Genomic DNA, 17457 nt, shown 5'->3' on the forward strand with positions numbered 1-17457 from the left:
CGAATTAACGAGACGAAGTACATGAATTATCGTCATCAGAAGATGGAATGCGTAAACTGAACTTAGTTTACAGTGCCATACAGTAGAAATTGATCGTCAGTCGAAGAGAAAACGTAAAATAATTTCTTGATGGTAGTAACTGATTAGTTAAGTAGAAATGAAAAATAATAGTAAAAGATAAGGATAAATAAAGACATTGTCCGAAGAGCAAGACTGCTCTCCTAACGTATATGTCCTTTTTCCTTCACACTAGCATTGCGTTAGCTATTTTATGTACAATGAAAATTCTGTTGTATCATGTCCATTTCTTTTAATCTTATACACTCCTGGAAATGGAAAAAAGAACACATTGACACCGGTGTGTCAGACCCACCATACTTACTCCGGACACTGCGAGAGGGCTGTACAAGCAATGATCACACGCACGGCACAGCGGACACACCAGGAACCGCGGTGTTGGCCGTCGAATAGCGCTAGCTGCGCAGCATTTGTGCACCGCCGCCGTCAGTGTCAGCCAGTTTGCCGTGGCATACGGAGCTCCATCGCAGTCTTTAACACTGGTAGCATGCCGCGACAGCGTGGACGTGAACCGTATGTGCAGTTGACGGACTTTGAGCGAGGGCGTACGGTGGGCATGCGGGAGGCCGGGTGGACGTACCGCCGAATTGCTCAACACGTGGGGCGTGAGGTCTCCACAGTACATCGATGTTGTCGCCAGTGGTCGGCGGAAGGTGCACGTGCCCGTCGACCTGGGACCGGACCGCAGCGACGCACGGATGCACGCCAAGACCGTAGGATCCTACGCAGTGCCGTAGGGGACCGCACCGCCACTTCCCAGCAAATTAGGGACACTGTTGCTCCTGGGGTATCGGCGAGGACCATTCGCAACCGTCTCCATGAAGCTGGGCTACGGTCCCGCACACCCATAGGCCATCTTCCGCTCACGCCCCAACATCGTGCAGCCCGCCTCCAGTGGTGTCGCGACAGGCGTGAATGGAGGGACGAATGGAGACGTGTCGTCTTCAGCGATGAGAGTCGCTTCTGCCTTGGTGCCAATGATGGTCGTATGCGTGTTTGGCGCCGTGCAGGTGAGCGCCACAATCAGGACTGCATACGACCGAGGCACACAGGTCCAACACCCGGCATCATGGTGTGGGGAGCGATCTCCTACACTGGCCGTACACCACTGGTGATCGTCGAGGGGACACTGAATAGTGCACGGTACATCCAAACCGTCATCGAACCCATCGTTCTACCATTCCTAGACCGGCAAGGGAACTTGCTGTTCCAACAGGACAATGCACGTCCGCACGTATCCCGTGCCACCCAACGTGCTCTAGAAGGTGTAAGTCAACTACCCTGGCCAGCAAGATCTCCGGATCTGTCCCCCATTGAGCATGTTAGGGACTGGATGAAGCGTCGTCTCACGCGGTCTGCACGTCCAGCACGAACGCTGGTCCAACTGAGGCGCCAGGTGGAAATGGCATGGCAAGCCGTTCCACAGGACTACATCCAGCATCTCTACGATCGTCTCCATGGGAGAATAGCAGCCTGCATTGCTGCGAAAGGTGGATATACACTGTACTAGTGCCGACATTGTGCATGCTCTGTTGCCTGTGTCTATGTGCCTGTGGTTCTGTCAGTGTGATCATGTGATGTATCTGATCCCAGGAATGTGTCAATAAAGTTTCCCCTTCCTGGGACAATGAATTCACGGTGTTATTATTTCAATTTCCAGGAGTGTAGTTTTGACTTTCGACAAATACGCCAGACGTTAAACGCGAAACTTATAATCCGAATCTCTCCCCTCTGCGTTATATTTATGTTGCAAACATTTTCTTCGTTATTGTTCCTTATAAAAGCTTACACTTCCGAAAACGAAGGTAGATATTTATAAAATATTTGTAAACAATTGCATACTCCTCGTACTTAGGCAAAGCTTATAACTGCATATCATTGGCCCCTGTATAGTAATACTGAAGTACGGAAAGTAGATAACAACATGTTCTATATTGGAGGAAATATGGAACAGCTACTCGCTTCGCCATCTGAATGCACACAACTGATTTCCATTGAAAATGGAAACTGAAACTTTACATGTATATGAACATTTCTTCTGGCTGTAAATATGTGTTGTTTTTAAGATTCCTGTGACTGACCGCGACTCTAATGTAGCACACCTCCTTTTCCTGTCAATGCTATTACCAACTAGCCCTTTAGAAGTAACCGTTCATGACCCCACACCCACAGCATCAGTTCTGCCCCAACATACCTTGCTGAACTGGCACACCCTGGATGAAAGGATATCTCTGAGAAATGTGTACCCAGTGCCTGAGGCTCTTTCCACAACGTATATCTTACTCTGCTACTGTGTGAGTACTCTTGTGAAAATTCTGAAAGTAGGACGTAGTGACAGAATTAACGTTTTGGGGGCGGGTCCAGATTTGTTTATGGACAGTTCAGTAGCTAAGAATATTGCACAGCTAAAGCAAAGTTCCACATACTAGTCCAGTTACGACACGATGTTTTTACTACGATGGAGGGATTTACGACTGTGGTCGATGTGACACATAGAGAGAAAGTTTTTCATGAATCGTGACTTCAGATCATAAAATATTCTGATGTAGTATCAACGTCAAACTAAACATGTAGGTGCATAATAAGTGCACGTACAATGTACCTACATGTTAAGTTTGACGTTGATACTACATAAGAATATTTTAAGATGTGAAGATGGAAGAACCTGTAAAATAAAGTGCCAGAAAATAGGATCACGGACTCATTTTCAGACTTTATGTCTTCAGCTGATAAATCATGACGGTCTGGGCACTCCAGGATCTCACGAAATGCTAGGACAATTGACGTAGTCATTTACCTCATGTGGAAAGAGGGATATTTTTACGTGCGTTTTCTGTCCGGCATACTGTAAAACTTTGCGGAGTGCGGCAGTGATCACACGTGGTTCCATTCTTTCAACCACTAGATTATGGCGAAAAATTATGCGCGATAACTGAAACGTCAAAAGGGACGAGGACCTAAAACCGTTCACTCTGTTTATTTATCTATCTACACAACTGTTCACAAGTAAGTCCACTTATCTATCGAACCTGTGTCGAGGACCCGGAGCGTCTGTTGGGTAACAGATTAATTTGTCTAAAAACTCAATAGCGCTGCATATCGTCGGTTAACATTGTCGCCTATATTACTTCGTTTTGACATTTGCTACCCAGTTAATGGCGTTTCCAAGTTCTAGTAAACATACTACAGCGTACTGGCTTACGGCGATTGTGAAACGTGCAGGCAAATGAAAACCGAACACCCGCTTCCACGGAACCCTGAGACGGTTCCATGTTGCAGAACACTGCTACATCTTCCTTGACCTGAAGAAAGACATTCGTGGACTTCTGTTTCAGTCGGAATACGCAGTGCAGGAGTAAATGCGGATGTAGATCATTCAATAGCTGACCGCGTTCTACGAAACAGGAACTGATCGCCTCGTCTCCGAATGGGATAAATGTCTGAACGTGTGTGGTGATTATATTTGAAAGGTCCCGTGATGGCGGGTGTTGGGCCTTCTTGGACTGTCTCTTGTACTCAGAAGCATTAAGAACAGAGGTTACGGATTGCCGCTGATATCTAACTCTAATTTTGTGGTAAGTTCCTATTTGACCAAATAGCAAAGAAATTTTTCTGTTGTACAGCTCAAAACGGATGAAGTCATAATTTGACTTTTTTTATACTTCAGTTTCAAGAAATTACAGACTGACTGCAACATTAAACCATTTACGAATTAATGACGTGCTATCAAGTGTTTTTAATTCCATTCTCGTCCAAATGCTACGTGAAAATCGGAATTCAAACACCCTGAAGCACAGTATTAGTCACAGCACGATAATCCGGGAGATCTGTCGGACAAGCCGTAATTACAAGGAATTTTGGTAGCAAACGAGGAGTGGCATTGACAATCAGGTTCTGTTGGAAAATGGAGCACAGTGTTGGGCACTGACGAAACGCATAAACTAAGATCAAAGGCGGCAAGAACGATGTCCCAGCGTCCGAGTTTAGTTTACGCACGAGGCGATCACCTAGAAGACTCAGATTGCTGGTAGCATGTTTACAGGGTTATTCGGAAGTATACGTTTGGAGGATAAGTTGGTAACTTTTTTGTTTTGCATGTTGGTATTTCGTTTGCTACCTCTTTGTTTATCGATTGCCATATTTTATTGTAGCTCGATGTTGCTATCTAACTTTAAATGTTATCATTTTATCATTTGGCTATAGTGAGTGGAGCTGTGAACAATAGAAAATGGAGCGTCAAGTAAGAAAATAGAAACATTTCTGAAATATTCTTCTGTCTGAGTTGGGTAACAGCACCCGAGACAGCCGCAAGCATTTCCGCCGTGTATGAGGATAAATGCAATTCGACCAAGTGCGGAAAGAAAAACGTCTTCTCTTTCTAAAGAAAATCGTTTTGACGTTAGGGACTATTCAGGTTCCTGAAGATCTAGGTGTTTCATGAAGATCGTTTAAATGCAGTAATCCACAGTGATGCACGTCACTGTACTCGATAGCTGGCGAATGCGATGAACTGTGATGATTTCACGCTGTGCGACATTTGCATGCAGTGGGGAGGTTAAACAATCGGTTGTATGGGTACCCCATCCTCTAATCCAAAATCATGAAAATCAACAGGTACGTGCATCTCTGCTGCCCGTCTCCAATTGGCTCGTGAACAACACTAACCACTCCTATCCCGTACCAATACTGGTGACGAAGAATTATGTCTTTATGCTAACGCAAGGAAAGGAAAGGAATGGCTGATCGAAAACAATGGAACAACTCGCCGTACAAAGATCTGCATGTATCCACAAAAGATGGTGTAATGAATCTGGTGGACCAGCGACGGTGTGGTGAGGTATGTACTGCTTCCCCGAGGGGTAGCCATCACTGCTGAAATTGATTTTAGATTTCTAAGAGACGAAATCTGAGAACGACTACCAGGAAGATTGCGTGAAGTGATGCTGCACAACGATAACGCCCACCCGCATTCTGCTAGACTGACAAAAGCACTAGACAGGGAGTCGGTTGGCACGTCATTCCACACCAGTTATATTCACCTGATCTAGCGCCTTCAGATTTTCACCTTTTCCGCTCTCTATCCTGTGACCTACAACGAACTTTCTTTCCAGATGAGAATGCCCTCCGAACATTTCTACAGCCGCGGAATCAAAAATTTGCTCCAACACTGACAAAAATGTTGCATATTTCGAAAAAGAACGTATTAGTCATGACTAAAATCTCTGTTATGTGCATCTGTTACATTTATTAAACGTATTGAGAAACGCTACGAACGAATGCACGAACGCAATACCTCTGGGGTTTCAACAGATGACTGAGCAACAGATACAGGTCACGCCGGAGATTACACATATCAGAAGATACACTGCGTCTGTAGCCAAATAGTTAGCCCCACTGCCTTTGGCGCGGAGGACCGTGTTTGATTCCCGGTGCTTCCTCATATTTTTTCTGAGGTAGTGAGGTCTGAAACGGAGTCCATTCAGCCCCGCAAGGTCAAACGGGGAGCTGCTTGAACAAAGAAGCGTACTATCTTGATTTATCTATTGGCAATAACGGCTGGAGGGACTGGTGACACGCTGATTACAGATCGCTCTTCGTGCTCTCTTGTCTGCAGCAGTCGGCCAGCCACAGCACGCCTAAGGCTAAACCCTCGATTGGTGTTTACGTTATATCATTGGATGAAGCATCTCTGAAGATTTAGACTAGTAATATCTATATTGGCGTAGCGCATCAGTAAGGAACAGGTGTCACAGAACACGTACATAAATCAATAGATCCATATTGTCGAGTCGAATAAATTTGTTCAAAATGTGTGTGAATTTCTAAGGGACCAAACTGCTTAGGTCATCGGTGCCTAGACTTACACGCTACTTAAACTAACTTACGATAAGAACAACACACACACCCATGCCCGAGGGAGGACTCGAACCTCCGACGGGAGGAGCCACGCAGTCCATGACATGGCGCCGCACATCGCGCGGCCACTCCGCGCGGCTAATAGATTTGAGTCTTCTGATAAGCAATCCATTGAAAATATTTCCAAAGCGAGCCGCAAACGTGCGCTTTTCTGGATAGCAATACTAGCGATTTCAATGAATTTCATGACGTATTGACTCGCGCCGCGTCGCAATCTGTGCCCGTACTAAGCAGCTGCAATGGTAGTAAAATACTTGGAGTGATTCTCTGCATTGACATGTGCCTAATTTCTGTTTGTCTTGTATGGGATGCCCAGAGAAGGAATCCTTGATTTCAAATAAAATTTCTCGAAAGCTAACATTGATAGACGAGTGCAGCAAACTGTATGTTTATTGTGAAATCTGTAACAATTTAATATAGAAGTTGTACAAAGCTTTTGAAATAGTTAGAAAAGCTGCTAACACATGGCGGCATTATCGCAATACGTAGTGCGTATAAATAAAATGCGCGACAGCTCTGAACGATCAATTATACCGTAGAAAAGTGCAAGATTGTTAGCGTACCGAAACAAGAGGTTTTTTCCCTATACTCGAATACCGCAAAACCCGATTCGAAAACCGTTCTTAGAGCCTTCGCCCAACTTCAAAGGACAGGCAACGTGGCTGACGATCTAGAAGGGAATGTTGGCCGCAGGCAAACTGTAGTTACTACCGAAAATGTCGCCACTGTTTTGGGGAATTATTCAACAAAACCCAAGGAAATCCGTCTGAATAACTCAAGCAGAGACTGGTTTGAAGCGTTTCAACATACAGAAAACACCCCGTCACTGCCTACACATATTTAGATTCAAAATGCACAGCATAAAGAGTACAGCGTACGAGTTTTGCGACTAACGTCCGCCTTTGTGAACAAGATTCTCCTGATGACTGAGAATGAACGAATTGATGTAGACTACGTCTGGTTCAGAGATGAAGCACACTTACACCTGAGTCGTGAATGAACATAACTGGTGAATTTGTGGTTCAAAAATCACCATTTGTGTGAAACGGAATCAGTGCGTTCTCCCAGATTTACTGTTTGGACTGTAGTGTTCAGGAGATAAATTATTAGCCCTATTTTCGTGAGAGAAACGATCACGTTGTAATTCTGGAACAGTCTGTCGCCACACAATCAGCCTTCGAGGATCGATCAGGCATAGAGTAGTTCTTGCACAATAGAGCCAGACCGCACTGCACAACAGTTGTCTCGCTTCCTTGATAAATACTTCGGGAATAGATTCGCTGCCCTGGATAACTGGAAATTTACTGGCACAGCTACGAATTGGCCTCCATATTCGCCCTGTCTGAAACCATGAGACTACGTTTCGTAGTCCACGCCGCTGGACAAGTTTCAATCGGCGATCTCTGTGGCCACTGAATCCATTTCCGTTCTGACACTAAAGGATTTGATGGCAAAGTTCATTGTTCGTTTGGTCACCTCCACACTGTGAGTGCTGGACGTTTCGAAAAGATAGTGATGTAACTGCATAGACTGCTCGCTGAGGACGAGTTTAATTCTGCCCGCTGATAAGGTGCGAGTTAAACAGCGCACATCGGCATATGTTAGCAGCCCTTAAAACCTTTAGTAATTAGTTTATTACTTCCCTTTATAATTCTTACAACTTTTGCTATAAACATAGCGTTTCTTGCACTCGTCTATCGGTCTTGGTTTTCGAGATACTTAATTTTGAAATCAAGGTCTTCTGTGCTGGGCACCCTGCCTTTTTCACGTTGTCGTATTCCAAACATCCTGAAATATGGGTGACGCTGTACTTCAATCATTTTATGAACACCAAAGTATCTAAATGATGCAGAAGTAATTGGTGCTCAATGATTTCCAAAATTTGTTGCTATGTAGTAGAGGAAGATACAGTAAAACAGGGAGGACCGACATGTAGTTCCTTAAATGGCGAACAGTCCTTACAGTATGTAAGCTGGGTGAAGAAACTACAGAAATATATGCCCAGGTTGAAGCAAAAGTTTGATAATCTGACTGAAAGGAAATGCTTATACAGTCAGCGCTTAGCTGTGACTGCAGGAGTGCCTCGGCTGCTGGGGTCGGCGCTCACCGTTCTGCCCGGGGGCACCGGCGAGTCCCACGCGCACGCGCGGCTCCGTGTGTCATTGTTGTACTTGAGGAAGAGGTCTCCGTTGCGGACGGCCTGCGGCGACACGGGGTTGGGGGGCGGCAGCGGGGGCGGCTCCTGCGGGGGCGGCGACGTCTGCGGCTGCGGCAGCGCCTGCACCGGCGTCTCCGCCACCGACGCAGTCTGTCCGTCCACTGCGAACCAAACCACCCGCCGTCGAGAGAGACAAGTTCACAAGATACTGCTACGCCGAAGTGTAAGCGAAGCGACAGTAATAAATTTCTGATAGTTGTTCGAAAGCTCAATCACAGTCGATAAGTCATAAAACACTTACAAAAACCTACCTTTCAACCTCCATTGCAAGGATCTTCTTCACTCTGACTGAACTGCGACTTTGCAGCACCCTACAAGCCAACCCGCCCCCCCCCCCCCCACACACACACGCACGTGACTATGGTGATGCTGTTGTCCAAGAACGTTTGAACGAAATCTCGCACAGGCCAGAACTGGCGGTGAGTGCTTGTGTACGATGCATTTGTGACATACGATATTTCGGCCATACCGCTCCTGACTACATACACTCCTGGAAATGGAAAAAAGAACACATTGACACCGGTGTGTCAGACCCACCATACTTGCTCCGGACACTGCGAGAGGGCTGTACAAGCAATGATCACACGCACGGCACAGCGGACACACCAGGAACCGCGGTGTTGGCCGTCGAATGGCGCTAGCTGCGCAGCATTTGTGCACCGCCGCCGTCAGTGTCAGCCAGTTTGCCGTGGCATACGGAGCTCCATCGCAGTCTTTAACACTGGTAGCATGCCGCGACCGCGTGGACGTGAACCGTATGTGCAGTTGACGGACTTTGAGCGAGGGCGTATAGTGGGCATGCGGGAGGCCGGGTGGACGTACCGCCGAATTGCTCAACACGTGGGGCGTGAGGTCTCCACAGTACATCGATGTTGTCGCCAGTGGTCGGCGGAAGGTGCACGTGCCCGTCGACCTGGGACCGGACCGCAGCGACGCACGGATGCACGCCAAGACCGTAGGATCCTACGCAGTGCCGTAGGGGACCGCACCGCCACTTCCCAGCAAATTAGGGACACTGTTGCTCCTGGGGTATCGGCGAGGACCATTCGCAACCGTCTCCATGAAGCTGGGCTACGGTCCCGCACACCCATAGGCCGTCTTCCGCTCACGCCCCAACATCGTGCAGCCCGCCTCCAGTGGTGTCGCGACAGGCGTGAATGGAGGGACGAATGGAGACGTGTCGTCTTCAGCGATGAGAGTCGCTTCTGCCTTGGTGCCAATGATGGTCGTATGCGTGTTTGGCGCCGTGCAGGTGAGCGCCACAATCAGGACTGCATACGACCGAGGCACACAGGGCCAACACCCGGCATCATGGTGTGGGGAGCGATCTCCTACACTGGCCGTACACCACTGGTGATCGTCGAGGGGACACTGAATAGTGCACGGTACATCCAAACCGTCATCGAACCCATCGTTCTACCATTCCTAGACCGGCAAGGGAACTTGCTGTTCCAACAGGACAATGCACGTCCGCATGTATCCCGTGCCACCCAACGTGCTCTAGAAGGTGTAAGTCAACTACCCTGGCCAGCAAGATCTCCGGATCTGTCCCCCATTGAGCATGTTTGGGACTGGATGAAGCGTCGTCTCACGCGGTCTGCACGTCCAGCACGAACGCTGGTCCAACTGAGGCGCCAGGTGGAAATGGGATGGCAAGCCGTTCCACAGGACTACATCCAGCATCTCTACGATCGTCTCCATGGGAGAATAGCAGCCTGCATTGCTGCGAAAGGTGGATATACACTGTACTAGTGCCGACATTGTGCATGGTCTGTTGCCTGTGTCTATGTGCCTGTGGTTCTGTCAGTGTGATCATGTGATGTATCTGACCCCAGGAATGTGTCAATAAAGTTTCCCCTTCCTGGGACAATGAATTCACGGTGTTCTTATTTCAATTTCCAGGAGTGTACAATTATCATGGGTACGTGTTGCTACGTGCCAATAAGCCAAATCTTCCATGTTTGCTCTATCGCTTTTTCAATCATTCTCTTATCAACAACTCTTACACTACTGTCTGAACAGCACGTCAGAAATATTCGTACCCAACAGACCGAAATTCTCTCAGTACCATCGAATAGCAGTTCTATATACTCTAAATCATTTTAGGGAACAGGAACTAGACTCAGCAGCAAACCTCCCCAAAATAGTAGAGAAAAATTCCTTTCAGACTTCAGAAGACAGCTAATGGTTCACCTTGTACTCAATAGCCAGCTCTCCCGCATACTATTCTGCAACTCACTCTCACCACTCCTCCACCGTCTAAACCTTTCTCTCCCACTTGACACCAGAGTTATATCGTTTTTCCCTCCTATCACTGCAATTTCAATCTTCTCTTTTCTCTTTACCCCTCTTCTCCTGATAAAATATCATTCTTCGTGCACTTTGCTGCTACTGCTATTACTATTATTACTACCGTAAGGGTTATCATTATTGTAGTCTTATTATGAAGATGATTATTATTATTAGTTTGTGAATGTTTTCTTAAACGGCTGGTATGTATTGTTCCTGGTCAATTGTTAGAGAGCGTCGTATGTAGTCAGGGTTTTTAGGTTTTTTTATATATATAAGTCGTCTGCCCGCTTCTTCTGTGTCAAACTTTACATCTCCGAATAGCAATTACAACCTATGTCCTCAGTTATCTACTGAATGTATTCCAGTCTCTGTGCCCAACTACAGTTTTTACCCTCTACAACTCCCTCTAGTACCATGGAAGATACCCCTGATGTCTTAACCCATGTCCTGTAAACCCCTCCCTTCTTGTAGTTAGTGTTTTCCATATCTTCTTTCCATCACCGATTCAGCGGAGAACCACCTCGCTCATTACATAATCAGTCCGCGTAACATTCAACATTCGTCTGTAGCACTATATCCCAAAAGCTTTGATACTATTCTGTTCCGGTTTACCCACAGTCCATATTTCACTACCTTACAAGGCTGTGCACCAAAAGTACATTCTCAGAAATTGCTTCCTCAAAATATGGCAAATGTTTGATGCTAGTAGACTTCCCTTGGCCAAGAATGACACTCTTGCCAGTGCTAGCTGCTTTTTATGTCCTCCTTGCTACGTCGATTATGGGTTGTTTTGCTGCTTGGCTATCAGAATTCCTTAACTTCACCTGCTTCTTAATCACAAATTATTATTAAATGTCTCACAGTTCTCACTTCTACTCCTCCTCATTACCTTCGTCTTTCTTCGATTTACTGACATTCCATAATCTGTACTCATTAGAGTGTTCATTCCACTTAGCAGATCCTGTATTTCTTCTATGTTTTCACAGAGGACAGCAATTTCATCATCGAATCTTGACACTGACATCCTTCCACAACCAATTTTAGTCCCACTTTTGAACTTTTTGTTCTGTTTTCGTCATTCCTTCTTCGATGTACAGATTGAAAAGAAGGGACGAAAGACTACATCCCTGTCATACAGCATTTTCAGTCCGAATACTTCTTTCTAGGTCAGGCTAAATAAGGAAAAAATAAATAAACAAAGGATTTAGTTCAACGAAAGAAATTGGTATGTTTAAAAATCTCAAGTCACAACACGCAAACTTACTGCTATGCGGAATAGTGGCGTATTGACATTCGCGAGCGCAATGATCATGGATCTAATGAAGGCTAATTCAGTGGTAATCGGACATATAAGAAATTATTCTGATTGAAACAACTAATAAATTTAAAATAAATTGTATAAGTGGCCATAGTCACATTCGACATAGCTGGTTAATAGCATTCCTTCGAGTTTTCATTTTCGAGTTTTCATTTTAAGCCTAATATCTCTACGACCGACCCAGTCGTCCACTACAGGTTTAGCGAATTGTGCTGTTATTTGTACTCGCTGCCTGTATTCGAACGAGATTGTGAACTATTATTTCCTATAAATCATAACATTAATTAACTCAACTTTGTCCTTGTCCGGTATCTCACAACGGCCCATCTTCCCTCTCTAGTTTGGCAGACAAAGTTTAGAATCCCGGAAAGACAGTCTGCATAGGGCAGAAATCATTGGCCAGCTTCTCAGAGTTTCTAAAACAAGTCTCGGATGAAAAATTTAACGTGACGGAGTATGGCTCCGAAAAAGTGCTTCGATTTTGCGAAATTGGAATGGTTCAAATGGTTCAAGTGGCTCTGAGCACTATGGGACTCAACTGCTGAGGTCATTAGTCCCCTAGAACTTAGAACTAGTTAAACCTAACTAACCTAAGGACATCACACACATCCATGACCGAGGCAGGATTCGAACCTGCGACCGTAGCGGTCTCGCGGTTCCAGACTGCAGCGCCAGAACCGCGCGGCAAATTGGAATGCTCATGGCCTGAATATTAAGAAAGAAGGCGTTTTCAAGTACTTGTAAGCGTTAAAATTGCTGTCGGGGTGTTAACGAGAGGAAAAAGTGGAGAGAAGGGAATTGAAATGACGAGAGATTATGTTCATTTCTACTGTAATGTCAGGAAGGAGGAGAGGAGCAATATCGGGTTGTCACTGCTAATTCAAAAAATCATGAACAGAGGATTGAGGGATGGGTACAAATAACTAAAAGAATCATAGCTATAGTCTTTTCCAAGCAAAGACATGAGTGCACTTCAGTGGAACTGTATGCCCAAAAAAATGGCGCTGATAGCAAAATCTAAGTTGAACTTTATGAGGAATTAACAAGGGTTCTGGAAAAGATATATCCTAAAAACGATTTTGACTTTACGGTAGATTTCAATAGGAGAAAAGGTACAGAATTAGACGATGAAGTAGTACGAAGATACGGAAAGAATATCATAAATTAAAATGGTGGAATGTTTGTAAATACACGCTCTGCATGGGATCTGAAAGTGCTAAATGGTTAGTGAATGCATAAATAAAGTCCCATAGTTCTCAGAGCCATTTGGACCATTTGATGCATAAATACAAGTGGCAGAGTCATTCAAGAAATCTGAGAATCATAGATTACATCAGAGAAAAGCAATATTGTAAACGTAGGGTGAATTACGTCAGGGTATATGAAAGCCCACGAATTAGCCCTGAGCACCTCCTGCTTGGAGCAACATTTGTCTTTCCACCATGGGGAAAAGGAAACTCAGCAACATATTGTTTCTCTTAACACTCTGGATGTTTTAGATGTAATTTAAATAATCTCAGAGATGAAACTGTTATATTTATTTATAAATCGAGGGTAGATTGAGAGCTGCCAAATTTTGGTGATTCGAGAAACGTTGAAGAAGTATAACAAGAAATTAAAAGATGCATCCATGAGGCACCATATGAAAAGCTGGGTGAACAAAGGAAAGAAACCTCAGAGATTGGGACAGAGAACTTAGGGGAAAGGAAAGTTAATAAGAAAATGTATAACAGTTGGCTGAGTATTGGATATTATATAAGGTGGGGGGCGGGGTGAGATCAAAAGTTTGTGGAAATAAACAGGGCAATTAAAATGAAATTATTACTAGGAAAAATGAGATGTGTGAAAGAGACGTGAGGAAATAGGTGTAGGGTGGGAGGAGGGGGGGGGGGGTCACAAACGCAGCAGAAGCCTGGAGGACTGTGAAGAATTTAAGAAGAGAATTGGAAGAAGGAACAAATGTAACAGTTATTGACATTAGAGACTGGAGAAGTGGTTTAAAGACTCTGTTTACCGAAGACAGAAATCGGGTATGAGGACATAGAACTGTATTTTGACAATGAATTATGTGTGGGAAATTTAGAGAAAATAACGATAACAGAAGTAGGAGGACCTGTGAAACTAATTGACAATTTCCCAGACCAACATACTTACCAACAGAATTATTTAAGTATGGTCAGAATGAATTATAGGAATGTTTGAATAAGTAGCTTAGTGCATATACGTCGGAGGGCGAAGAAGTGTCCGATGAATGGAACTTGCCATATGTAACTCCACTGCATACGAAAGATAGTAAGAAGACACACAGAAATTATTTTGGAGTCAGTGTTACAAACACTGTGAGTGATTATACAGTCCCGAAAGACAGGTAGTTGTGGCTAGTGAACAGAGTATTACCCGCGTTTTGCTAAGATAATTATTATTTGAATTTGGTAACTTAGGACTGAAAGCAAATTTTCAAGAGAATGAATACCTATACATTGGAGAAAACGCTGAAAGCATAAAAGTAGACGGCCATCATATCAAGGCATGTACAATATTTTATTTTTTGGGTAGTATCCTCTGGGAAGACAGAACAAGATTTTTGGGAGATATAACAAAAAGTGGTCAGTGTAAAAATAGCAACCTAGGTTTTTAATCCCTTTGTTAAGGTATCCTTGCAGGTTGGAAAGTAAAGGAGATGCTGTACAACTGTATCGTAGACCCTATAAAAAAAATATGGATGCGAGTTCTTGTGGCTGATTAGAAATAATAAAAGTAGACTGACAGTAATAGAAATCCATTATCTCAGCAGATCGTTTAGAATGTCTCGGAAAGACCACGTAGGAGATACAATGAGTAAGGAAATGACACATACTCAAGGAAGTATCACAGATAGAAGAAGTGCAGCTCGCCTAGTATGGATAGGCAGTGCGAATAACAGGTGACAGATGGCCAAAGAAGTTTTTGATGTAGGATTATACGAGTACTTGGGAAGACAAAGAGAAAGACCGAAGGTTGCATGGTGAGGTGGTATGAAGGAGACTACGAGACAAGGAGAAGACGAGGAAGCGAGGAAACTAAGGGCGACAACAGATGCATGGAATTCGGTGACAGTTGGAGGAACCGCACATGAAGAAGATAAGTTGTATCCTCGTCTGTCGTAGGTATGCGTCTAGGTTTATTCTGTAGATTGCTTTTCGTTGAGGAGCAAGCGTAGTATCATTTACAGAACTAGCACAACAAGCAAGGCGGAAGCCAAATGTAGAATTTATGTCCTGTGCACTTGAAGGATCAGGAAAGTACTAAGAGATTAATGTTTTGTTTCTCATAGCCATCAGTCGAACAAATTAGAGCGAGTGACAGAAAGCTGTGTTTCTTCCAGGGCAAGAGTGTAGACTATTAATGGCGACTGTGTGTTAAGAGAATTGCCCCATATACACCTCGCTCAAGAGTACTTTCTGTGTGGATCCATAATTTTAGAAAATTACATGCTCTTGTCAACTTTATACTATGGCAGCCACAAGAAATTGACGAAGTTGCACGAGTGTTTGGTAAGCGATGTCCTACATTCTTGATTAGCGTTTCGAAAACCAATCGTCTTATAAAGCCAGAAAACATGATTTTTATGAGCAAGCATTACGTCAGGAATCCGGTGACTGTTATGTCGGACATACTCAAGACATTACTGTCGATATACAACTGGCATTCCTTCCGTTGTACGCTGTACTTTCAGTGGAGTTTTGAGGTAAATGCCAGACAGTTGTATTTCCTATTTATTATCGGAATCTGCTCCATATTAGCATTTCGGTACGCCTACATACAATGTAATTTTGACGTTGATCTTGATGTAGTCTACTTGGTGACACCACGTTAGTAGTTTCTGTGATATATATTAGACAACAGTTGCTAGTTCCAAAAATAGCTAACATTACTGTAAAAATAGGCTACTATCATCTTTATCTATATCGTCTCCTTTATACATGTGAAATGTGAGCAATTTTTAGGAAGAGTGTATATTAAAACTTTAAGACCATAGCTCATATCGTATTGATGGAATTTCAGACATATTTCTGAGGAATTATTCTAACTTAATAAGTAATGTCCTTGATGTTACAGGGAATTTTTCCGGGCGGATTAAAATATATAATTTGTAATCCCCTTTATAAGACAGACGACATAAACTAAATGATTATTGTCCTGTTTCGTTAATGAGACACTTTTGTGGAATATTCTCACAGTCAGGTACAAACAATGGACAATTTCCCAGACCAACATACTTACCAACAGAATTATTTAAGTATGGTCCGAATGTATTATAGGAATGTTTGAATAAGTAGCTTAGTCTGTTCGACTGAGATTGCTGTTTATACATTCACTCACCACATATTACAAACGTTACGTAAGAAAATACCGCCGGCTGGTATTTCTTTGTGATCTTTCCAAGACGATTCATTGTTTAGATCATGTTAGTCTCTCAGGAAAACGCAAGTTTCATGGAACTAAATGTTTTATAAAAAGCTGATCTGAATCATACTTAATAAACAGAATAATCTAAACAATGTTGAAAACTGAGAAATTTTGATGACTGGCGAGAAATGACGAAGAGAGTCGCAATTGTAAATGATCTTCCACTTAACATTAATCAGGCAGAATTAGTACTTCTTGCGGACAAAACTAGTGTTGTAATAAATCCCATTAGACAGAAAGTAACAGAAGAGATTGTTAATGATATTTTTCAAATAACTGTTAAGTGTTTATATGAAGATGGACTATCCAAAAATTCTGACAAAACACACTACATGCAGTTCTGTGGAACAGATTGTTGTACCACCAATTGGTTTAACACATGAACAGGAGTCAGTAAACTGGTTAAAATGCCAGAAAGTTTAAGGTATAAATGGTGATAAAATCTTGAACTTATAGAAAAATACTACTGAGATTCTCAAACAGTAAAGTTCCGCTACATTCGCTCTTCGTATGGTTGCTCATCGTCGAAACAAATGAATCAACCGACAAAAATATTTTTCATATTTCCAATCTGTAACGCCTTATGGACTGATTTTCTGTAGTAAATCATCCTTTAGGATGAAAGTGTTGAATTCACAAAAGCGAGCTGTAAGTCTGTCTGTAAGTCGTCCGCGGATAGCCTATCCGCGGACGACTCACGGCCAGACCAGACTCCCACATGTCGTCAACCACTTGTCTACAACCTGTACTCGTACATCCATTATATACAGCGTGAGTCACCTAACGTTACCGCTGGATATATTTCGTAAACCACATCAAATACTGACGAATCGATTCCTCAGACCGAACGTGAGGAGAGGGGCTAGTGTAATTGGTTAATACAAACCATAAAAAATGTACGGAAGTATGTTTTTTAACGCAAACAGACGTTTTTTTAACTGGAACCCCGTTAGTTTTGTTAGCACATCTGAACATATAAACAAATACGTAATCAGTGCCGTATGTTGCATTGTAAAATGTTAATTACATCCGGAGATATTGTAATCTAAAGTTGACGCTTGAGTACCACTCCTCCACTGTTCGATCGTGTGTATCGGAGAGCACCGAATTACGTAGGGATCCAAAGGGAACGGTGATGGACCTTAGGTACAGAAGAGACTGGAACAGCACATTACGTCCACATGCT

The 17457-nt window shown here is 43.7% G+C and overlaps 1 protein-coding gene across 1 annotated transcript in view; it reads right to left on the reverse strand.

Moving 5' to 3' along the window:
* LOC126260507 (nephrin-like) overlaps positions 1–17457 on the reverse strand; it is an 871736-nt gene that overhangs the window by 30653 nt on the left and 823626 nt on the right. Inside the window, exon 14 of the mRNA XM_049957838.1 lies at positions 8102–8313. Coding sequence (XP_049813795.1) covers positions 8102–8313 — 212 coding nt within the window. The remainder of the gene's footprint in view (positions 1–8101; positions 8314–17457) is intronic.

Source organism: Schistocerca nitens, chromosome 5 (genome assembly GCF_023898315.1).
Source record: "Schistocerca nitens isolate TAMUIC-IGC-003100 chromosome 5, iqSchNite1.1, whole genome shotgun sequence".
NCBI classification, from domain to species: Eukaryota; Metazoa; Arthropoda; class Insecta; order Orthoptera; family Acrididae; genus Schistocerca; species Schistocerca nitens.